Below are 24,948 nucleotides of genomic sequence, written 5' to 3'. Positions count from 1 at the left end.
TATGTTTAGATTTGTTATGTTTGTGATTTAGTTAATAAAACTTGTGCGCAATACGTATTTGGTTCTGATTCTCTGCTTGCAACAAAGTTTATTTTATGATTTAGATTTTGATTACAGGCTCTTAGTAGTACTTAGTAGTAAGAAAGACATTTCCCGCCCCCGGAAATGAATATATCTTAGAATTAATGGACAATAAACACTGATTGTTCACGGGACAAACAGGTTGATTGATTGTAATATAAATTTTACTACATTAAATTAATTCTATTAACTGATGCAAATATTCATAATTAATTAACATAATAATTATTATAAGTTATGATTGATTTATAATATTTATTTTTAGCTAATTTGCTACACATTTAACAGAAGTAAATCTGGAAAGGAAATACTGTGACAAAAAATAGTGACAAAGGAATGTCAAGAACCTTGGCTCCTATAAATGCGTCACAGTCACTCCTCCCTCAGCTCAGTTTAGCTCATATTTCAGTAACGCTCCTCCCTGCATGTTTATCAGTATCTGTCTCACACATTAAAGCTGACAACGCTCTCTCAGTCTACAACAAGCAGCTTTTGGGACGAAAATCCTTCAGCTTTCATTGTTTATTTTAGTCAAGGATTCGCTTAAGGTATGTAGCATGTTTGATATATATATTTTGTTTGTCTTTTTTTCCCCCAGAAATGGTCCAGTTTGAATATTTCACTTTCACATTTTGACTTCTAATAGATTGTATGTAATGATGTTTGGGTTAATCTTCTTTGTGAAGTTTTTGGTCCTCTGACTTCGACGGGAATCAGAATACTGGGACAAAATCCTTTGTAAAACTAGAGAAGTTTTTGAACTTCACATGACGTCACATTTATGAAACATCGCTCTTTATGGCATTGTTGTGTCTGTGAACTGGAAAAAAAAAATGTTGTAGGATTCATTTTGAATATTTTCATTTAGAAATTGCTAGTAAATTTCACAAATAATTACAAAGAAACTGCAAGTAACATGTTGAATCAAACGTGACATTTTGTAGTAGGAAAACTGAACTAGGGGTTTCTTGTAAAACTTGCTCCAATAATCTCTTTGGAGTTGGAGGAGCCATTAGTTGATACAACATCCATTGTAAAGCTGCATCATATGCTTAACAATTTTGTATTAATCTACTATGTCAATGTGGATCTCATCACTTACATTATAAATAAGAGATATTTGTATGTTTTTTTCTCTATAGTTGCTCTCTATCAAGCATTTTCATATGCTTGTTGTGACTTGTCACAAAGATAACACTTGTTCCCTTACGAGAACGTTCTCTCGTACTGCGTTGCAAACGCTGTGGGAAAACTCCTTTTCTCGAGAATATTGAAGCCTTTATTTTAAAACGCATTGCTGCAGCATAAGCGAGAGCATCAGGCTCGCGCGAGCTAGCTGATAGGCTATGCTGCATGCAACTGCACGAACCAATGGCGAGAGAGCAGAGGCGCACGAACCAATCAGAGAGCTTGGCGCCCTGCCATACTCGAGCGCGCCAAACAGGGCGTGGCAGAAGAGTATAAATACAGAAAAATCTCGCCATAAAACAGATCTAATCTCCTTCAGCTTCGAGACTCACCTCTTCGCTGAAATCTCCAGAGAGAAGCCGCTCGTCGTTGAGAAGCCCTTCAGCGGAACAGCTTCAGGTTTTGGCAGATCATCCTCGCAGATCGCCGGCTGAGCGTTTCCCTGTGGCATCCGACGAGTATCCTTTTTGCACTATCTAAAAGAGCATACCGCTGTTTTCACAGCGCGCGAACAGCGTTGTTTCAAATGTCTGTTTGCGAGTCCTGCGGGGTTTCCCTGCATGTGTCTGACAGACACACACTGTGCGCGGTCTGTCTCGGTCCTGAGCACACCGAGGCAGCGCTCACTAAAGGCGGCTGTCCACACTGCGACAGCATGACCATGGCGGTTCTCCGGTCACGTCTCGCCCTCGCTACTTCAGAGGGCGAACCCGCTTCACTTCCGTCTTCGGCGCCCCACGAGCCCCGTAGGAAGAAGCGACGAGATCAGAGGATCCCCGAAAGCGGTGAGGTTGAAGAGCTCACGCCGGGTCTCTCCCCGCGTGCTTCACCCGCCTCCCAATCCCCGGTTCTGTTCGCGAGAAGCGACCAACGCCCCTCTCTCGAAGCGGCGGGACTCGTTTCTTTTGGCGGATCGGCGGATGAGGATGACGCTGTTTCTGTGGCGGCATCCGAGAGCGAGGAATGGTCGGGCTCTGTGGACCCCGCCCCCTCTTCTCTGAGCGATCGTCCTGACTCACGTGCGAACATCGACGCCGAACTTTTCCGTGTCATGTCTCGCGCTGTTGACGAACTAGGACTCAACTGGCTTTCCCCAGCTGAACCTGCAAGAGGCCGCCTCGACGAGTGGTACCTGCCGGGCCGCCAACAGGCCCCCCGTCAGCGCGCCGCTCCTTTTCTGCCGGAGGTCCACGAGGAGCTCACTAAAAGCTGGCGCGCGCCCTTTTCAGCGCGAACGCGCGCCTCCGCTTCTCACACGCTCTCCTCTGTCGACGGCGCTGAAGAGAATGGCTACGTGTCTCTTCCCCCCATCGAAGAAGCGGTCGCCGTCCATTTATGTCCTCCCACTGCAGGCAGTTGGAGGTCTAAGATGACGCTGCCGTCTAAGCCCTGCAGGGCCACTTCAGCTTTGGCCGCCCGTGCCTACGCCACCGCTGGCCAAGCTGCCTCGGGGATTCACGCCATGGCCACACTTCAGGCGTTCCAGGCCAAACTCCTCCGCTCCATGGATGAGTCAGGCCCTCTCCCGGACACCCTGAAAGACCTCCGTAGCGCTTCAGACTTGGCGCTTCGGGCCACGAAGACCACCGCTCAAGCTCTCGGCCGCAGCATGGCCAGTTTGATTGTGCTTGAGCGCCACCTGTGGCTTAACTTGACGGAGATCAAGGACGCAGATAGAACCGCCTTCTTAGACTCTCCGATCTCCACATCTGGTCTCTTCGGCCCATCTGTCAATGGCTTCGCGGAGCGCTTCACCGAAGCACAGAAGGCTTCTAGTGCTATGAAGCACTTTCTCCCCAAACGCTCCAGCTCGGCTTCACGGCGTCCCAAGAGCGCGCCGCGGCCAGAGAAGTCAGTTCCTCAGGTTCATCAGCCCCGCCCAGCGGCTGAGACCGGTCAGCGCTTAAAGCCAGCGAAACGTTACCCTTTCCCTAAGCGCCAGGGACCCAGACCGAAGCTCACGCTCGACCTCGAGCCGAAGAAGCCGTCCTAACCGGCAGAAAGAGGGGTTCATGTCCCGCCGCGGCCGGACCAGCCCCGAAGATCGCTCGAACACCGCTCACAGCCCCCTCTTCAGTTCAGGCGGCTGGAGTAGTTTTAAATGCAGAAATAGGGCCTGCTATCTGTCATGCACCTCTGCACACAAACGCTGTTTTAACAGCGACCCACAAAAAGCACAAATCGAGCAAAATTTCACTTTCATGTCTAGTCGAGCCCCCGTCTCCGGGCGCTCAGTCTTCAGATATGATCATACCTCTGGTTCATCGGGCTCTGGCATGGCAGGCCATACCCGGAGTCTCAGAGTGGGTAATGAACATCATAAAGCGCGGTTACTCGCTTCAGTTCTCCCGCAGACCACCACGCTTTCGAGCGGTTATTCAAACTTCAGTAAGGAGCACACTAGTTCATGTCCTCCGCACCGAAGTACAGGGTCTGCTGGCAAAGGGGGCTATCGAGAGAGTTCCCGCTGCACTAAGCGAGTCAGGGTTTTACAGCCGTTACTTCCTCGTTCCGAAGAAGGACGGCGGCTTAAGACCCATTTTAGATCTCAGGCATCTGAACAAAGCCCTCATGACACGGCCGTTCAGAATGCTTACAACCAAACACATCCTGGCGCAAATTCGCCCAGGCGATTGGTTCTTTTCAGTGGATCTAAAAGACGCGTACTTTCACATCCAAGTGAACCCCCACCACAGGCCATTCTTGAGATTCGCCTTCGAGGGGCAGACATACCAGTACACAGTTCTACCTTTTGGACTGGCACTGGCACCTCGTACGTTCACGAAATGCATGGATGCAGCTCTCTCCCCCCTGAGACAGCGGGGAATGCGCATCCTGAACTACCTCGACGACTGGCTCATTTTGACTCAGTCAGAGGCGGAGTCCAATACTCACAAAGCCTGGCTTCTCAGTCATTTAGAATGCCTGGGGCTCAGGGTGAACTTCTCCAAGAGTATTCTGTCCCCCAGTCAGCGTATTACGTTCCTGGGAACAGTTCTAGACTCCGTACTTATGAGAGCGTGGCCCACTTCTACCCGCGCTCTCTCAATCCAACAGCTCGCCGCGTCGTTCACGAAGGGCACTCATGTACCCCTTCGAACGTATCAGAGGATTTTGGGCCTTATGGCTTCGGCAGCTTCAGTACTCCAACTAGGTCTACTGCGCATGCGTCCTCTTCAGCTGTGGCTAGCACCTCGGGTACCCCCTCACGCTTGGCGTACAGGTATCCTGAACATCAGGGTGGACCAGCATTGCATTCTAGCACTGGCCCCTTGGATGAACGCCAGCTGGTATCAGCAGGGCGTGAGCATGGGAGTGGTCTCAGAAAGGAGGGTCATTTCGACAGATGCCTCCAACTCAGGTTGGGGAGCCCTGTACGAGGGCAGGCCTGCCTCCGGCCTCTGGTCGAGCTCGGAGAAACGCCTACACATAAACTGCCTCGAGATGAGAGCAGTTTTTCTGGCCCTAAAAACCTTCCTTCCACACCTGGCAGGACACCATGTCTTGGTCCGGACGGACAACATGTCAGTGGTGTCCTACATAAATCGCCAGGGCGGTCTCAGATCCCGCAATCTGCTCGCCATAGCTACCCAGCTGCTACTTTGGGCTCAAACCAATCTGCGCTCGCTCAGAGCAGCTCACGTGCCGGGCACGTTGAATACAGGAGCAGACATGCTCTCTCGGGGCAACGTTCCCCCAGAGGAATGGTCTCTCCACCCCCAGACAGTTCTCCTATTATGGGAAATCTTCGGACAGGCAGAGGTAGACCTCTTCGCCTCAGAAGACAACTGTCACTGCCCAATCTTCTTTTCGAAGAAAAAGGACGCGCTGGCCCACGACTGGCCCAATCGTCCCCTTTACGCGTTTCCTCCGGTCTCGATGCTGCCTCAGGTCATCGAACGGATCAGGAACACGGGGTGTGCGATCCTCTTGATAGCTCCTCTCTGGCGGTCCCAATCTTGGTTCCCAGAGCTGATGCAGCTGTCAGTTTCAGACCCTTGGCCAATTCCTCTGAGGAGCGACTTATTGGCTCAAGCGAACAGAAGGATATGGCACCCCCGTCCCGACTTGTGGGCCCTTCATGCCTGGCCGCTCAACGGCTACCCCAGGACCTCCCAGAGGGCGTCCTGAATACTATTCTGGAGGCTAGAGCTCCGTCTACTAGACGTCTCTACCACCTTAAATGGTCAGTGTTTTCCAGCTGGTGTCAGGCTCGAAACCTCGACCCTCACTCTTGTGAAGTACCGTTGGTTCTTTCCTTTCTCCAGGAGCTGTTGGACGCGGGACGTTCCCCGTCCACACTCAAAGTTTACGTGGCAGCCATCGCGGCTTTTCACGTTTTGGTGGCTGGCTCTTCTCTGGGAAAATGCGACCTTATTGTTCGCTTCCTTAAAGGAGCCAGGAGGCTCAACCCGCCTCGGCCTCCCTCGGTGCCGGCCTGGGATCTTTCTCTGGTTCTACGGGCCCTCAAGGGACCCCCCTTTGAACCCTTGGGGTCCACGGACCTAAAGTCCCTTTCCCTGAAAACTGCTCTGTTACTGGCACTGGCGTCAGTCAAAAGAGTAGGGGACTTACATGCGCTTTCCATAAGCGCTTCCTGTCTTGAGTTTGGCCCCAACGACTCTAAAGTCCTTTTGAAGCCAAAACACGGTTACGTGCCTAAGGTGCTCTCTACTCCGTTCAGAGCGCAGGTAATTTCGCTGTCGGCCCTCCCAGTTTCGGGAGAAGACAGTGATGCTCATACGCTCTGCCCTGTTAGAGCGTTGAGATTATACTTGGAGCGTTCGGCCTCGTTTAGGCAGTCCGAACAGCTCTTTGTCTGTTTCGGGGGCCGAACCAAAGGGTTGCCGGTCACGAAACTCACGCTATCCAGATGGATAGTTGATGCTATTGCTTTAGCATACACCTCACTGGGCCTTCCTTGCCCCATGGGTGTCAGAGCTCACTCCACGAGAGGCATCGCCTCCTCGTGGGCTTGGACTAGTGGTGTCTCTATTGAAGACATTTGTGCGGCGGCAGGCTGGTCAGCTCCGTCCACATTTGCGAGATTTTATAACTTAGAGGTCCCTGCTTTACAAGCACGGGTTCTCTCAATCTAACCTCGGCTCTCCGATCCGGGTTAAATTTCTAAGTTGTATGGGAACTTTACATGGGCTGGCCCCTTTCGCCCTAGCCTATGTACACACCAAGTATCTTTAGACCCGATGTTCTGGTCTGTGGTATTCTGGCTACTTTCTATCCCGGAAATTCCTGGATTAGAGTAGCCACGAGACTTAGCACGGCGTTTTAAAAAGTGTTCCCACAGCGTTTGCAACGCAGTACGAGAGAACGTTCTCGTAAGGGAACGTACTTGGTTACTTACGTAACCTCGGTTCCCTTAGAGATAAGGGAACGAGTACTGCGTTGCCCTGCCGTGCTATCCTCGAACATCAGGTATTTTCGTTCAGTCGATTAGACCTGTTTTATGGCGAGATTTTTCTGTATTTATACTCTTCTGCCACGCCCTGTTTGGCGCGCTCGAGTATGGCAGGGCGCCAAGCTCTCTGATTGGTTCGTGCGCCTCTGCTCTCTCGCCATTGGTTCGTGCAGTTGCATGCAGCATAGCCTATCAGCTAGCTCGCGCGAGCCTGATGCTCTCGCTTATGCTGCAGCAATGCGTTTTAAAATAAAGGCTTCAATATTCTCGAGAAAAGGAGTTTTCCCACAGCGTTTGCAACGCAGTACTCGTTCCCTTATCTCTAAGGGAACCGAGGTTACGTAAGTAACCAAGTACGTTATAGAAAACACTTGTTAGAGAGACTCCCTACTACCAGAGAAACTTGTAATGATGGATGTGAATTGATCTGATATTAGGCTGAATGCACTTTTGATTTGCTTTTTGCTAATAAAGTCCATCTGAGAATCAAATAGCTTCTAAAATAAGCTTCAAGCTTCAAACTGGACTGAGGTGCTTTAATATAGGCTTTGTTTATCTGTTGCTGTTAATTATTTCTCCCAGCGGGCACCTTGACGTCAATTTAACATCAATATGACATCAACATTGATGTCAAAATGACGTCAAGAAATAGGTCAAAAGTGAAAGTCATATTGACGTCAAAGTGTCGATGTCAATTTGATGTCAAGATTTTGACCTAGAGCTGCTGATGTCATTCTGCCAAACAAAAAGGTGAAATGCATGGCTGTACACTTATTACCAGCTTCACATAAAGCTAACCAGATTTACTTTATTTAATTTCTGGTTTAATGAAATCATATTTTGTACTTTAAGGTCACCATGATGGTGGTTAGCATTTGCTTTAGTTGTGCTCTTGACCCTTGACTCTATAATATAACATTTTCTCTGGCTGCTATAATTGTGAGTTTATAAAGCACATGTGTTGTAGCAAAAAAAGCCATGAGAAAATGAGATCAGGTGATGTTGGTTGATTATTGTTGATGACATCATCATGCCTGAATTCCTGATTTTATTCAGTGTCTAATGCTTTGATTATATAGGACTTGTGGTTTTAGAACTGTTTTATTCATAATAGAAGTCATTTGATTCTACAACACGTGTAGCAGTTTTATCAAATAATATACTTGTTTTTTTAAAAACTATTTAGTGCACAAAAACCTTATATCTATTGCAGTACTTAGATGTACTTACTTGTTGAATTTCAACAATGGTGACAATCAAACAAAATATCCAGATAATCAGATCAACTCCAGCTGCATAATTTATTAAAGCTGCAATGCATGCTGGGAGATAAGGTTGAGTTTTGATTGGTGGTACCCAGCATGCACTGCAGTATGAAGCATTTCATTGATTGTCACCATTGTTGAGAGTCATACACCAGGGGGGCAGGGATTTGTATTATTTTGAAGCTACCCCGGGCGCCGCCATTGGCTTGCGGAACCCCACCTGCAGTTAGCATCCCATTGACTCCCATTCATTTTGGCGTCACTTTGACAGCGAATAACTTCACATCTGAGGCGTTTAAAGACTCCATTTGTCCATTATTTATTTCTAAAGAAACACGAAAATGTATAAAAGTCTCCATTACCTTGTAGCTTACGTTACGGCCCTGTAGAAGCAGTTTTTGTAAAAGTAGGCTAACGATTGCGTCACAGCCACGCGACTCTCTGTCGCACAGTAGGAAATTACCGTATGGACAGGAGGAGAAGCTCGCGGGCAATCGGGAGGACGTCGAGGCAAAATGACAAAGTAATTAATCAGAACACCTACAAAAAGTTTCTCCTGCTCCAAGATCATGGACAGCTCCTACTCACGCTCTCCGTCTCTGCGAGTTTCGGAAGGTAATGATTCAGATTGATCTTGGCACAGCTACTAGAAGACAGACGGTTTGCTCACGTCACATCTACGTCGTCGAGCTCAGTTTGAGTCTGCGCAGTACGCTGGACCCCCAGGAAGTAAAGAGTTTCTAATTGGCTTCACTTTGTCTCCGTTGAATCCAATGGGGTCGCTGTGTCCATTTCTTTTACTGTCTATGTCATACACTGATTATTGATGTCTAAGTAATAATGTAGAGGAAAAACTTTAATGCACTAAATGTTTTTAAAATCCTTTATATTATTTGATAAACATCACTGCTCTCATGCTGTAAAATTAAATGGAGTCTATTATAATACAACATAAAAAACACAAATCCTATATAACATTAGCCTCTGAATAAGATCAGAGATTCAGACATGATGATGTCATCAACAATAATCAACCAACATCACCTGATCTCATTTTCTCATGGCTTTTTTTGCTACAACACATGTGCTTTATAAACTCACAATTATAGCAGCCAGAGAAAATGTTATATTATAGAGTCAAGGGTCAAGAGCACAACTAAAGCAAATGCTAACCACCATCATGGTGACCTTAAAGTACAAAATATGATTTCATTAAACCAGAAATTAAATAAAGTAAATCTGGTTAGCTTTAAGTGAAGCTGGTAATAAGTGTACAGCCATGCATTTCACCTTTTTGTTTGGCAGAATGACATCAGCAGCTCTAGGTCAAAATCTTGACATCAAATTGACATCGAAACTTTGACGTCAATATGACTTTCATTTTTGACCTATTTCTTGACGTCATTTTGACATGAAGGTGCCCGCTGGGCTGTACAGCATCAGTGGGAGATTATTATTGACACAATGAATGAAGTTTATTGAACAAACACTCTTATGATGGTGCAGGCGCTAACTATCTACAGTGAGGAGGAGCATTTCAGCACAAACAGCAAAAACTCCAGTGTGAAATTAACTCTCTTGGGAGTTTATTTGTCTCCACACTCAAGAGTGTTAAATGAACAATGAAGCAGTGTTGAAGTTAATGAGATAATAAAAGGGATAGTTCACTTTGAAATTAAATTTTGGTATGTTTTAGCTTACCTCAAGGGCATCCAAGATGTAGGTGTCTTTGTTTCCGCAGTAGTTTCAACTGTGATATTTTTAGGTCAAACCGTTCTTGTCTGTCAGTAATGCAGGTCTATGGTCACCACCTCAAAGAGCATGCACAGAGAAGTCCAAATTAAACAATTCCCCATCATAATACACATTGATGGCCTAAGACACGAAACGAGTGGTTTGTGTGAGAAAACGAACAGTATTTATATCGTTTTTACCTCTTGTACACAACCACGTCCAAGTGATCTGAGGGCGCATGTGCTTCCGGCGCTTTGCGCAGACTAAGCCAGAACACAAGAGGTAAAACCGATATAAATACTGTTCGTTTTCTCACACAAGTGAGTTACAACTCTCAGATGAACAAAGAAAAAAGGTGATCTGATGGTGTTGGTTATGTTTTGACATAATCATCATGTTGATATCTGAAACACCAAACTCATTTAGAATAAGGTTTACCTTGTTGATTACAGCAGGCCTGTGAATCTACAACATACAATTTTCAGCATTTTCAATATAATCCAAAAGATTTATTAAAATTTATTCTGATCAAAATACTTTTATTTAGACACACTGACATGCTTGTCACTGGGGCTGTACCCTCAATGGTACAGCTTTTGTACCCTTGGCATAGGGTACATATTTGTATCTGTTACAAACTGCTCCAAGACACAGACGTGAGATCCAAATGCAGCTTTATTTTAAGGCGTAATCCAGAATCAATATCAAACACAAGCAGAGGGTCAAGCACAGGAAGGCAGTCCAAACAAACAAATAAACAAAACAGGCAGGGGTCAGAGGCAAAAGAGTAATCCAGAGAACAGGGCAAGAAATCCAAAAACCAAGAGACATGAAAACCAGGGGAAACGCTCAGAAGTGCAGTGCAACAACATACAAAACGTCACAGTGAGTGATGGGGTGAACCAGGCTTATATGGGGTGAACTAAACAAGAAGATAAGATACAGGTGAATGTGATAATGAGTGCTGATGAGTCCAGGCAGAGAATGATGGGAGATGTAGTCTGTGAGTGAACGTGAGAGTCTGGTGTGGAGTGCCCTCTGGTGGTTCTCAAGGGCACTCCAGCTGGTGACCGTTACAGTACCCTTGTGACAAAACTTTTATTTCCTTTATTTCAAGGCTACTCAAATATAGTGATAAGTTAAAATCTACCTTAAACAGTGTTGTAATGTAACGGAGTACAAATACTTCGTTACTGTACTTAAGTAGAAATTTCACGTATCTGTACTTTACTTCGCTATTTAAATTTATTTCAACTTTCACTTTTACTCCACTACATTTCCTAGATAAAATGTATACTTTTACTCCGATATATTTCCACTAAGCATCTTCGTTACTCGTTACTACAAAATAAAATCAGAAGAAATGTGTGCGACTGCAATAAGGGAGGTTTGGCGAATCACTGCTCCTAGATTGCATTACACACGCTCCGCACGGCACGCACTCTATTTCAGCGTAATGGTTGTTTGTTGCCATGCCAAAGGAGGAGGAAGCATAACTGAAACCGCCATGGAAGCACGAGCACCTACTGGAGGACCTCCCGTTATCGTAGACGACCACCCTGACGCAGAGCTGCCAACTCTCACGCATTCACCGTGAGACTCACGCAATTGACACTTTTCACACGCTCACGCGCCACACATCCATTTTCTCACGCACAGACAAATCGCGAAGCAAAGAGGACACGGAGACCGACAGACTAGACAGAGCAGGTTACTTATGATATTAAAAAAAATCTCAGCTCTCAGATTCTGTCAATTTTATTACGAAATTAAAACAATAAATAGCGTTTTGGCGCTTGTAAATGTGACGTGACAGATCCCTAGCGCACGTGAACCGATCATCTCTACTAGCTAATAGTAAATAAACACGAATGAACAATGTTAAAAGAAACAGTACAACTTACCGAAATGTATATTCATCATACATAATATCGATCAATCAGTGTTTTTCAACCGCGAAAAGGGTCAGTAAAACAGCTGGAGAACAATTATGTCACATAACATTTACCTCAGGAAAGCCATTTGATGACCATAATATAGGCTATAGCACGTTAGTTGGCTAGAAAAAAAAACAGCTATAGAGAGTATTTAGCTAAATATGTGTACTATTAGGGCTGGGCGATTTAAATCGCGATATTGATATGCGCAGCTCGTCAGTAAAGCCGGTTCCTTGATTAGTAGTAAATCACCATCACCTGCTTTCAGATGAAGCGGCATTTAGGGCTGAGGAGATAATTAAGTGATTAATTTAGTGATGATTGAGCATTATTGAAGACACCTGATGTTAACAAGCAGAATCACTGAAGGAGAAAATCACAAATTGTAAGTTACCATTAAGGTGATGGGTGTTTGCTTAAGTTGGGCTCTAGACCATTATATGTTTACTTTAATATTTACTGTTGTTTGTCTGCTGTTATTGATTTATAACAGTTAAATGAACAAAGTAAAATGTTATCTTATAGTGTTGGTTATGTTTTGACATGATCATACTGTGATCTGAAAAGTGAAACATATTAAGATAGTTTGGTTTAACTTGTTAGCAGTAGTTTTGTGATTCTTCAGCCTATGATTATCAGGACTTTACTTATAATTCAAAATATTTAATTAACATTGATCTGATCAAAAAGATGTTCAGACATCAATAATCAGCCTGTGAATCTCAACAATGGTGACAATAATAAAGCATGTTGCAGTGGCTGCCACCAATCACAACTCATTAATGGCTCCCATCATGCATTGCGGTATGAATAAATTATGATCTGAATTGTCTATGTAATTTACTTTTCCTCATTGAATATTCTGCTCCTCACCATTGTTGAGATGCATAGACTGAATCTTGACATCTGTGTGTGCCTAAAAGAATGATTTTTCTTTTAAAAACTTTTAAGAAATCCTTTATATTATATCAAAAATTCTGGCCATTTATTTAGATTCAAAGTTATGCATTAACCAACAACATAAATCGAATTCAGAAAGAAGGATCTTAACGAGCTCAGTGATCAAGTTCAAATGATGATTGTCATAATATATCCAACGCAGATCACTTTTTATTCTTTGTTCAACTGGCAGTTTTAACTCAGATACAACCGTCAAACAAAATCTAAAATAGCCAACACATGAAAGGCTCAGAGCCCAACTAAAGCAACTACCCATCACAATAATGGTAACTTACAATTTGCGATTTTCTCCTTCAGCGATTCTGCTTGTTAACATCAGGTGTCTTCAATAATGCTCAATCATCACTAAATTAATCACTTAGTTATCTCATTAACTTAAACACTCTTGAGTGTGGACTCATACACTCCCAGCGGTGTTAATTTAACACTGGAGGTTTTGCTGTGTACAAAGAGCCGTAGTTAACTGACAAGCTGAGCCATATCACATTGAAAATCGCTGGCGATACGTCCGCGATATTGATGTGATTTGGCTCAGCTTGTCAGTTAACTACGGCTCTTTGTAGTAAATGCCGCTCCATCTGAAAGCAGGTGATGGCGATTTACGACTAATCAAGGAACCGGCTTTACTGACGAGATGCGCATAACAATATCGCGATTTAAATCGCCCAGCCCTATGTACTATATTACATATTTATTATATTTTTACTTATATCATTAAATAAAGTTGTAATTATGATAAAAAACGCATTATATTTTATTTGAATTATTTTTAACCCTAAATAATACTACCAGCTGATAGGGCTCACTGTATGTTTACAGCATTAGGTGAGATTTTTTTTTCTGGAGAAAAATTAATGCCTATCTTGTAGCCAGTAATTTACTGTTAATTGTACAGTTCTTTACTGTAAAAATGCACTACAATTTGGCTGTTTTCCCAATCGTACCCTATATCCTCATACACTATTCCCTAGTTCACTAATAAAGTCCACTTGAATGAAAAGAAGTGAGTGAATTGAGAAACTGATGAACACCTGAAAAGCAGAATCACTGAAGGAGAGAGACAAACAAGAACAGAAAAAAGAGAAACACAAAAACTACAACTGACTTCCAGCAACACTGAGTGTGAAACCAGTTTACGATTATTTCTTTCATACATGTACAAAAGTTCTTGTTGAGAATTAACAGAGATTGAGTTAATAATAAAGTTTGTTGTCACCATGATGGAGATCAGTATTTGCTTTAGTTGGTCTCTTGTCCCGGGACTTCTTACCATTCATCTCTCTCTGACTGCTGTAACAGTGAGTTTATAAAGCACATTTGTTAGGGCAAGAACAAGTCAAGAGGAAGTTGATCAGGTGTTTTTATTCTTTTGTGATGATGTCACAATCATCCTGGACATGTCTAGTTTTCAGATTTTTTCTGTATATATTAATTATTACCGCCGCTAGCATAGCATAGCGGTGACTGTGTAGTTTCTGGTCCAGTGGAAGTCTTTTTAAGTATTTTAAAATAGTTTTTTAGTGGTCTTAAATGAAATAAGTTCACAGTAATACTTTGCTCACATTATTAATGCATTATAAATTTTAGTTAATACATTTAAATGACAGTTGGTCAATTTAAGGCAGTCGGTTTCTGCAAATGTAATTAGTTAACTTGAATTAGAATTTAGTGCATTTTTACAAAAAAAAAAAAAAACTAGATTACAGTAAAAAACTGTACAATTAACAGTGTTTTACTGTAAAAAACCTGGTAAGGTCTAACAGTGTACTTTAAGACTTTTACTTAAGTAATATTCTAAAAGGTAACTTTCACTTCTATCATAGTCTTTTTCTAGTATGATACTTGTACTTTTACTCAAGTATTGCTTTCTAGTACTTTATACAACACTGACCTTAAATAATTAAGGTATCATTGAAACCTTTAAACTAGGGCTGGGCGATATATCGCACGATATTGTTATGCGCATCTCGTCAGTAAAGCCGGTTCCTTGATTAGTAGTAAATCACCATCACCTGCTTTCAGATGAAGCGGTGTTAAATTAACACTCCTGGGGCTGGGAGTGTATATGAGTCCACACTCAAGAGTGTTAAAGTTAATGTGATAATTAAGTGATTAATTAAGTGACTATTGAGCATTATTGAAAATACCTGATGTTAACAAGCAGAATCACTGAAGGAGAAAATCACAAATTGTAAGTTACCATTAAGGTGATGGGTGTTTGCTTTAGTTGGGCTCTAGACCATTATATGATTACTTTAATTTTTACTGTTGTTTGTCTGCTGTTATTGATTTCTAACAGTTAAATGAACAAAGTAAGATGTGATCTGATATTGTTGGTTATGTTGTGACTAGGGCCATGACATTAACGCGTTAATTTCGATTAATTAATCTGAGACAAAATAACGCGTTAAAAAAAAATAACGCAGATTAATCCATTCCGTATTGACCTTTGAACCTGGAGCCGTTCTAGCCACAATTCGACTGTAAAATGAAGGAGGGAGACGAGAACGCGCTGGCGCTGCCTGGATCATTGATTGGAACATTTACTTATAAAAAACAGCCGGCATTTCAACGTTGATTCACCGGTGAACGTAAGGGACCAAGGTCGAATCAATGTTGGATTATGTTTCGATTGTGCAAAACGAATCAACGTTGAAATCGTGACGTTGTTTCATTGTTGATTTCGTGACGTTATTTCACCGTCTCTTCTTTCAATATGGGTGAATAAAGATTGTATGTCGACGTTGTTGAACCAATGATGAATTATGCTTCGGTTTTGCAAATTGAATCAACGTTGATATCGTGACGTTGTTTCACCGTATTACCTGGCTTTCATCATGGGATAATGAGTCATGACAATGCTGACTGAATTTGTGATTAACTGTACACTAAAATATTGTTAACTGTCAAATTACTTGCAGCAATGGCTTAATTAAACACATTTAATAAAAATATAACACATGCTCAAGATTGTAAAACAAGTTTTATTCTGAAAAAACAAAAGTCTAAAAATACTTTCTAAAACAGATGAAAAACATCTCAAACTTTAAATTTCAGCATTTTCGAAGTAATGTTAAAAACCTGTAAAGCAAATGTAAATGTTTATAATTTAATGTTTAATATCAAATGTATAATTTAATAATGTTCAATAATTTAATAATGTTCAATTGTATTGTATTGATTATTTGCTAGGCACAATTATTTAAATGCTCACCCTTTGAACATTTGAACATTATTTCAATAACATGTTCAACACAATTATTTTTAATTGATTGACAGCCCTAATTTATATGCAATTAAAATGCGATTAATTTCGATTAATTAATTACAAAGCCTCTAATTAATTAGATTAATTTTTTTAATCGAGTCCCGGCCCTAGTTGTGACATAATCATGCTGTGATCTGAAAAAAAGGAAATTTATTGAGATAGTTTGGTTTAACTTGTTAGCAGCAGTTTTGTGATTCTTCAGCCTATGATTATCAGTACTTTACTTATAATTCAAAATATTTAATAAACATTGTTCTGATCAATAGATATTCAGATTACTTCATTTAAAGGTCCCATTCCATGGATTATTTTTATTATTTAATAATGTTTCCAGGGGTGCCCTTATAATGTTAGTATGTTTTTTAGATCAAAAATTGTTATAATTTAGAAATAAAAGGCATATTTCCTAGCCTGATTTCATTCCCTGGTTTGAACACTCTGTTTGAAGGGGCGTGTCTGCTGTGAGACTTCAGTGTAAACGCCCTCTGCTGTGATTGGCTGACATGCTTGCATATGAAATATATGGCATTAAATGTGGAACTATCTGGAAAACTTTTACTATTACAGCTATTATACGTTTTTACTATTACAGCTATCTGGATTAACGAATCGTGAGAAGTTTTTTAAGTATTTAGATCTATTACAATCACATAAAAGGTTGCAGTTATGAGCACTGAGCAGATGACAGCCTGTTGATCGCGTGAAAGATCTTATCATTGCAACGCAGTTTCTGCACTCACTAATGATTTCACCAATGCAAACATGAGGCATATAAATACAGTAAGAGCTTCGTTGTGCAGTGTAACAGCGTCATTGATTTCATAACGAGTTTTGGCAAGTGTCCAGATAAACTCGCGCTGTGTGATTGATAGCTTGGGCGATTGGAAAGGGATTGTTCTTTGATCACTTTCTGTATATTAATCACAGTTTAAGTAAGATTATTTTCATCCTACTAAGAGAAACGAACGATGTGAAGAGTGATCGCTACTTCCATATTAAATCACTACTTACCGCTTGCTGGAATATAGTTGAAATTGCCCCCTTCGTCAGTATGAAACGCTGAGAGAAGCCTGCTTGATATTATTCATTAATTACAGCAGTATAATATTTTTAGCCTTTTCAATGAAATCCATATGATCAAATCAATAATAAAAAATAAATAAATATATGTTTTATTTAGTTTTTTTTTTTTAGGCACAAACACACATCAAGATTTTGCGTATGAATCTCAGCAATGGTGACGAACAGTTGAACATAAGCTCATTATTTATTCATGCAGCAATGCATGATGGGAGCCATGAATGAGTTTTGATTGGTGGAACCCAGAATGCACTGCAACATGCTTTATAAATGTCACCATTGTTGAGATTCACAGGCTGATTATTGATGTCTGTGTGTCTCCTTTTTATGTAAGAGAAACTTTTTAGAAATTATTTGCCTTACATTGTAAAAGTTAAAATATTATGCCGTACAAGGCCAGTGCTGCTATAATTAATATAGTTCACCTAACTCATAAATTGGACTCTATGAGTTCAGTGATTCAGGTCAAATGATTGTGAAATAATGATTATGTTAAAACACAACCAACACCATTACATCACATTTTCTATTTGTTCATCTGGCTGTTATAACTCATGTACAGCAGCCAAACAAAACTTAAAGTTAATAATTTAAGGGTCAAGAGCCCAACTAAAACACACACTGATCACCATAATGGTGACTTTAATTATGGTTTTCTCCTTCAGTGATTCTGCTTGTTAACACCAGGTGTCTTCAATGTTGGCAATAAAAGATATTTTGTAAATTTTACTCATTTTAAATGGTTACCTCTAAAGGAATTCATTTGATTAATTATTACTCAATTCTAATTTGTTAAATTTAATTAATAATATTGCTTGTAATCTGTTGCCTCATTTTTATTAATTAGATATCAATAAAATCAATGTATTCTTTTTTACAGTGTACACTCCCAGCCCCAGGAGTGTTAATTTAACACCGCTCCATCTGAAAACAGGTGATGGCGATTTACTACTAATCAAGGAACCGGCTTTACTGATGAGATGCGCATAACAATATCGTGCGATATATCGCCCATCCCTACTTACAGGCCCTGGTTCTCTGCGCCAAGTGGAGTTAGGGCACAGCTGCATAGCAACGGCCTGCTCCACTGACGGATATGCGTGTATCCCTTAGCTGCCCTGCCATCAAGGGTGGTGAGGGAGGAGGAGCCACCGGAAGGTTTCTGGCAGTAAAAGGTGTGTGGTCCACGTCCCCGTAACCTCCTCGCGCACTTCCAGGAAGAAAGGCACTGGGGTGGGTTGCTGAGAACCAGCGCGCGCCACCCTGAGATACCAATCGTCCAGCCTCGAGGGCTCGGGACATGGTGGAGGGTTCCACACGAGCCCGATCCTGTTGGTGGCCCGGGAAAGCATGGCCATCATCTCCGGGTCCGTCTCGGGCACTGCTGACACACCCGAAGGAGGTAGCGGCGCCGAGTCGGCATCCGCAGAGAGGTCTGACCCATCTTCCGATGTAGCGATCGACATCTGTTCATCGCGGGGAGCACCAATATACAATAAAAATACAAAATATGTGCAAAAAACAATATAGTCAAACAATATCAATTATATAGTCATTTAACTTTTGTAAGACACTTAATTGTCAGAATGGCTGTATGCAGGGAGCATGAAACATCATGAATAATGCTGTGATTCACACCTGAAGAGACAAAGACTCTCCACTGGGAATATCAATGAGGAATGAGGGAACTATAGAGAATGAATGTGAGGAGACTTAATGATTGAATGTATTGTTTGTAGCTTATTCACAAAATCAAGTTTAAGTTAAAATAAGTAGGCTAATCTGACTATACATTTTCTTTACACAAAGACTTTACTTAAAAACCTTAAGACCTAGACTATCGTTAAAATTTTTTAGTTCAGTATTTTTTTTTTAAAAGAGGTCTCTTCTGCTCACCAAGGCTGCATTTAACCCTTAATCAAAATGACCCCAATGGACTTTTCCTTCATTTTTTAAAAGTGTTACCTTCATCTCAGGGGCATGAAACTCTGTGACTTTTCCTAAATAATCTATCTAAACATGCACAAAAAAACTGGGCTTGATTTGGTTGTTCTAAAGGTGTGTAAAAAAAAAAGTACCATTTAAGCTGTTTGGGGTCAAAATGACCCCACATTGAAAATGAATGGGAAAATGAAAAAAATGACTTTTTAAAATTTTGTTTGTCAAAAAAATAAAAGTAAATCCATTATAAATCTGAAATTTTTTACAAATAAACCAAGGTCTGGTCCTAGAGCATAAATAAAAAGTAGAACGAACTTTCTATCTCATACACACACACTCACACACACACAAACACACACATGTATGTGACTGCAACAGAGAGCATTTTTACAGAAATTGGCAAATAAAATAAACAAAACTGGCATAAATCTAAAAAAATTTACATTTAAATAAAGGTCTGGTCCTAGAGCATAAACCCAAAGTGGAATGAACTTTCTATCTCATACACACACACACACAAACACACACAAACACACACGTATGTCACTGCAACAGAGAGCATTTTTATAGAAATTGGCAAATAAAATCAACTAAACTGGCATAAATCTGAAAAATGTCACATATGCAACATGGAACGAGCTTGCCCCCCCCCCCCCCCCCACACACACACACACACACACATTACAGTCATGTCATAGTGGTGACTTGTAATGTTACTGCAAATGTATGTATAATAATTTGCAAAAGCAAGATAATTCAAAATATATCAGAAAACAACAACAAATTATAACTCTGACAAAACGACATATTTTTTATGTATTTCAAAATGTTGAAATAAATATTCACAAAATATATATCATAAAGTTGTGAGGAGAAGTTTAAGTATCAAGAAAAAATGAAGTGAAAATGAATGAGTCTCTTTGGCCCTCTATTGGATATATGTGGTCATTGCAATTTCTTTCTTTAATTATAATTTCTAAAGTTTTTCCACAAACCAGCAGATGTCAGTATTCTATCCCTAACACATAGAGCAATGTCCAAAAACTATTTAGATTTAATTAAGATCATCATTTAAGTGATTTTTTCTTTAAAAAATCTTTTTTCATGAACCAATTTATGGCCTAGTTATGTAATTGTGCAGTAAATAGGTAAAAAACTTCAAAATTTCCACAAAAACACAGCATAAATGTATAGTTGAGAAGTAAATAAAAAAAATGATATATAGTTTTCCATTTAAAAAATGTATATTTCCTTATGCAATCGCTCTTTAAAAGTTTGGGGTCAAAATGACCCCAAACATCTTAAGTGTTATCCTTTTTTAACAGCGATTAAGGGTTATTTGATTCAAAATAAAGCAAAAACTGTTTATTGTTTCAATTTAAAATAAATATTTTCTATTTAAATATTTTAAAATGCAATTTATTCCTGTGATAAACATGTTCAGCATTTTTACTCCAGTCTATAGTGTCACATGATCCTTCAGAAATCATTCATTTTCTGCTCAAGAAACATTTCTGATTATTATCTATTGAAAACTATTTTTTTTTTTTTTTTTTTTGGATTCTTTGATGAACTGAAAGTTCAAAAGAACATTTATCTGAAATAGAAAGATTTTTTTAACATTGTAAATGTCTTCTTTACCGTTACTTTTGATCAACTATTCATCTATTCATCAAAGAATCCTGCATTTTTTTTACACAACTGTTTTCAACATTCATAATAATAATACTACATGGCATGTTTCTTGACCATCAAATGAGCATATTAAAATGATTTCTGAAGGATCATGTGAAACTGAAGTAATATGAAGACTGGAGTAATAATTGACATCACAGGAATAAATTGCATTTTAAAAATATATCCAAATAGAAATCTGGAAATAGTCCAACCAATGTAAATAAAAACGTACTCATTGTATCCACGGCTGGAATAAGTCGCTATTCAAAATAAGCCTCACTCTTCTTCTGAGGAGTTAGTTGGGCAGGTTGACTTTTGCCCTTTTTTTTTTTTTGAGTTTGTGGTTTTTGTAACAGTGATTATCACACATAAACACATAATTTGTTGCAAAGAAAGCCGGAAACAAAAATGATCAGGTGATATAGTTTTCAACAACATAAAGGAGAATAATGCACTAATCTCATCACTGACTGAAAGTGGTTTATTGATATTAATAGATTATCACAAAACATTATGTGAAAAAAAAAAAAAAAAAAAACCCCGGACATCAAGAATCAGCAAATGAATCTCAACAATGGTGACATGATTAATGCCGCAATGCATGCTGGGAGCCATAATAGTATAAACAGCATGGCTCCCAGAATGCATTGCGGCATGCAACATGTCACCATTGTTGAGATTCATATGCTGATTCTTGATATATGTTTGTATATAAAAATAAAAGTTATTTCTACAATATATTTAATAGTCTAAATTCTGAATGTGTTATCTGTTGCAATAGTTTATTGTTAGTGAATATAATCTATTAACAACAAATAACCACTTTTGGTCACTGATGAGAGTAGTGAATTATTGTACTTTATCTTGTGGAAAACTATATCACCTGATTATTTCTGTTTCTGGCTTTCTTTGAACCAAATTATGTGTTTTGGAAAAACTGTTTAAAAAAAAAAACTTTTACTTAAAGTCGAAGCTAAAAGTCAAACTGCCCAACTAAATGAGACACTAATCACCATAATGGTGACCAAACATTTTCAATAAATTGTCAACATCTAAACCTCTGTTCATTCTCAATAATAACTTCTGTAGACAAATGACAGAAATAAAGGCAATCTGGTTATTAATAACTTAAGATGGTAATGATGTTTGTGCAGTTGTTTAATCCTCCTCTGCTGAGATCTTCAGAGATTCAATTTCTGTGGCTGTGTCTGGAAGTCAATTGTAGTTCTGTTTCTCTTTCATTCAGCGATTCTAATAGTTTACAGCAGGTGTTCATCACTAATGCTCAATCATCACTTAATTAATTATTTAAGTATCTCATTAACTTTAACACAGATTCAGAGTTATTTTAACTCTCTTTAGAGAGGGACCAAATGTATTCTGAGCAGAGTTAATTTAACACAGGGATTTTGCTGTGTACATCTTGTTCTGTTCATATCTTGGACACCTGTCATGAGAAGAATTACCTTGACCTATATCTTATTCCACATATTTATTGTATCTTTCAGAGATGTCAGCGATCAGCTCCAGTTCAGATGTTCCAGTGATCCGGATTCTTCTAATGGGCAGGAAGGGTTCTGGGAAAAGCTCATCTGGAAACTCTATACTGGGGAAAAAAAAGTTTAAAGTTAAAAATCATGAGTCTGAAGTGTGTGAGGGTAAAACACAGATAGGAGAGAAGCAGGTGTATGTGATTGATTCTCCAGATCTACTGGATCCAGATCTGAATAAAGAGAAGCTGGAGAAAATGAAGGATCAGCTGGTCTCGCGATGTTCAGCAGGTCTCAGTGCAGTTCTAATCACCGTTCCTCTAGATAAACCTGTGGAAAATGAGGAAGAGATCCTGGATTATAATAAAGCTTTATTTGGTCCTGAAGTTCACAAGTACATAATGATTCTGTTCACACATGGAGATGAACTAGAGGATCTGGATGAGAGCATTGAGGAACATCTAAAAAATCAAGATCATGAGGATCTCCAGCGACTGGTGACTGAATGTGGAGGAAAGTTTCACTCTTTTAATAACAAGAGAAAACTTGGTAATCAGGTCCCAGAACTATTGCAGAAGATTGAAGGAATGGTGATGAAGAACGATGGGATATTTATCAAGGAGCAAATGAAGAGGAGTGAACACAAGGAGACTACTGTCAGTTGTAATTGTAAGTTTTTATTGTAATAATTTGGAGCATCTGTAAATGCTTTAAATTTAAATCTAACACAACCAATGTCTTTTCAGTTGGTTTCATCTAAATGTGGTTGAAGTCAGTTGTAGTTCTTGTGTTTCTCTTTTCTTCAGTGATTCTACTCGTAGTCACCAAATTACTTAAATTATCAAACAATCATTACTGTATTAATCACTTAAGTATCGAATTAACTCTAACACTGCTTCAGTGTTACTTTTAACACACTGCTGGTGGTTCCAATATGAAAACTGAGCTGTGTTAAATTTAACACCAGGTAACTTATGAGCACAGTATACTGTGCAATGTTCTCAATGCACTCTAACACTATATTATCTGATCTTTATTGAATATGATTTCTTTTGTAACAAATTATGTGCTTTGTTAACACTGTCACAAAATCCACAAACTGATATAAAAAGCAATGCATTTCAAATCTATCCAGAAAGGATTTACGGTGAAGAGGGAGACAGTACCGTTACGGTTAAGTGTTCTCGACCCAGATGGCGTTGCCTATAGACGAGCACCACAATCCTGGTCCAAACTTTAATGCTCATCTATATATAAAGCTGGCTACCTCCATCCAGTCTGAAAATTGTTTTTGCCTGTAAAGTCCAGTGCAGTGCTATAGCCTATTTTGTAATGTCCCAAGACAAATGGTAATGGCATGTTGGTATAGCAACAAATTCACCATATTTTGACTTTATTCACAAAAAATTAAGACTTTATTCTCATAATGTTTCGACTTTAATCTCGTAATTTTAGATTTCTTTTTTTTTTTTTTTTTTTTTTTTTTTACTCTGTGGTTCAGGGCTTCCGTAGATCAGGGATTTGATCTTTCTGCCTTAGTTTCATTCGATTTTTCTGTTTTATTTTCAGATAGATGTCCAGAGAAGATTGATGAGATTCCTGAGAGGAAAGACCAGATCAGACTGGTTCTGCTGGGAAAAACTGGAGCTGGGAAAAGTGCCACTGGAAACACCATCATCGGCAGAAACGTGTTCAAATCTACAGCCAGTTCAAAGTCTCAGACGAAACAGTGTCAGGCAGAAACTACAGTGAGGTTTAGTAAAGAGATCTCAGTGATCGACACACCTGGACTTTATGATACTAAACTCAGTCAAGAGCAGGTTATTCCTGAATTAGTAAAATGCATAACATTATCCTCTCCTGGGCCACATGCTTTTATTATTGTCATTAAAGTGGGTCGATTCACTGAGGAGGACAAAAATACAATAAAGAAACTTAAAGAAGTGTTCGGAGAACAGATGCCAAAATATTCCATGATCGTCTTCACTCACAAAAATCAGTTAAAGAAAGGAAAGAAAACAATTGAAGAGTATCTACAAAATGGTGATCCAGATATTAAAGACCTTGTAGAGAGTTGTGGAAACCGATTCTTCTGTCTGGATAATGAGTCTGCCAGTTTCCCACAATTCAAAGATCTGCTCAGTAAATTAGAAATGATGGTGGCAGAAAATGGAGGGCACTTTAAAAATGACATGTTTGATGAAACAGAAAAACACATTCAGGAGATTCAGAAGCAGAAACTAGATGAGAAAGTGAAACAGCACAAACAGGAGCACAAACCGGTCACTCAGACAGAATGGCAGAAAATATTCTGGCGTTTAGTAGAGGAGTCACGACAAGAAGCTAAACAATCTTGTTCTGACACATTCATAGAAGATCTTCTAAGTTACCATAATGTGAATGTATCAGAAATACGCAAAGGCCTGAAGAAGGAGGTGACCCTTGAAGAGAAAGAGAGCACAATAAAGGAAGCTGAGAGGAAAGGAATCAGTCGTGGGAAAGCAGTAGGACTTGCAATGAAAGCTACACGAACACTAGCAAAACAGAAGCTGTGCAAAGTACAGTGAGAGACTCAAAAATGATAAATAATGTGTGTGTGAGAGAGAGAGAGAGAGAGAGAGAGAGGGGGGTGGATGTAGAGTCAGATGAGTGTTGATGATCTGACTTAAGATCAGTGTCTGTTCGTCGTACTTTGCTTAATACATCTGAGATGATTTGAAAAAAGCCAGATCTTCTAATCATGATAACTGATATCTGGCTAATTTGGATTTGACCAAATTATTAAATTTAATTTTGGTTTTGTGTAGATATTTAGCACTCAATGTGTGTTAAAATTTAACTTTGGATAGAATAGCGCTGGTTGGACGGCGATTTTTGTTTATGAAAAAATAAGTATATTTTATATGGTATT

General features: G+C 40.0%; 1 protein-coding gene across 4 annotated transcripts; it reads left to right on the top strand.

Moving 5' to 3' along the window:
- Positions 1-504: 504 nt before the first annotated feature.
- On the top strand, positions 505-24,739 carry LOC311291584 (GTPase IMAP family member 8-like). 4 transcript variants are annotated; one of them, XM_084410681.1, is made up of 4 exons: positions 513-629; positions 17,810-18,362; positions 22,056-22,706; positions 23,607-24,739. In XM_084410681.1, exons 2-4 carry the CDS (start codon positions 18,230-18,232, stop codon positions 24,602-24,604), a joined length of 1,782 nt encoding a protein of 593 aa, XP_084266807.1. In that variant the 5' UTR covers positions 513-629; positions 17,810-18,229; the 3' UTR covers positions 24,605-24,739. The 4 variants fall into 4 exon arrangements, with proteins under 4 accessions (XP_084266809.1, XP_084266807.1, XP_084266808.1 ...); XM_084410683.1 differs by lacking the exon at positions 17,810-18,362 and having other exon boundaries at positions 505-629; XM_084410682.1 differs by lacking the exon at positions 513-629 and having other exon boundaries at positions 17,893-18,104.
- Positions 24,740-24,948: the final 209 nt, after the last annotated feature.

The sequence above is a fragment of the Rutilus rutilus genome (genome assembly GCF_951802725.1).
Source record: "Rutilus rutilus genome assembly, chromosome: 1".
Lineage (NCBI taxonomy): Eukaryota > Metazoa > Chordata > Actinopteri > Cypriniformes > Leuciscidae > Rutilus > Rutilus rutilus.
The sequence above is the reverse complement of the archived record's forward strand: the minus strand, read 5'-3'. Positions and strand labels throughout refer to the sequence as shown.

What these genes read in the sequence shown, in the direction of transcription:
- LOC311291584 (XM_084410681.1), top strand. Translation starts at nt 18,230, where the DNA reads ATGGTGGAGGGTTCCACACGAGCCCGATCCTGTTGGTGGCCCGGGAAA. An exon ending in GAGTCGGCATCCGCAGAGAG is followed by an intron (nt 18,363 to 22,055) that starts GTCTGACCCATC and finishes TGTATCTTTCAG; the next exon opens with AGATGTCAGCGATCAGCTCC. An exon ending in GACTACTGTCAGTTGTAATT is followed by an intron (nt 22,707 to 23,606) that starts GTAAGTTTTTAT and finishes TTTTATTTTCAG; the next exon opens with ATAGATGTCCAGAGAAGATT.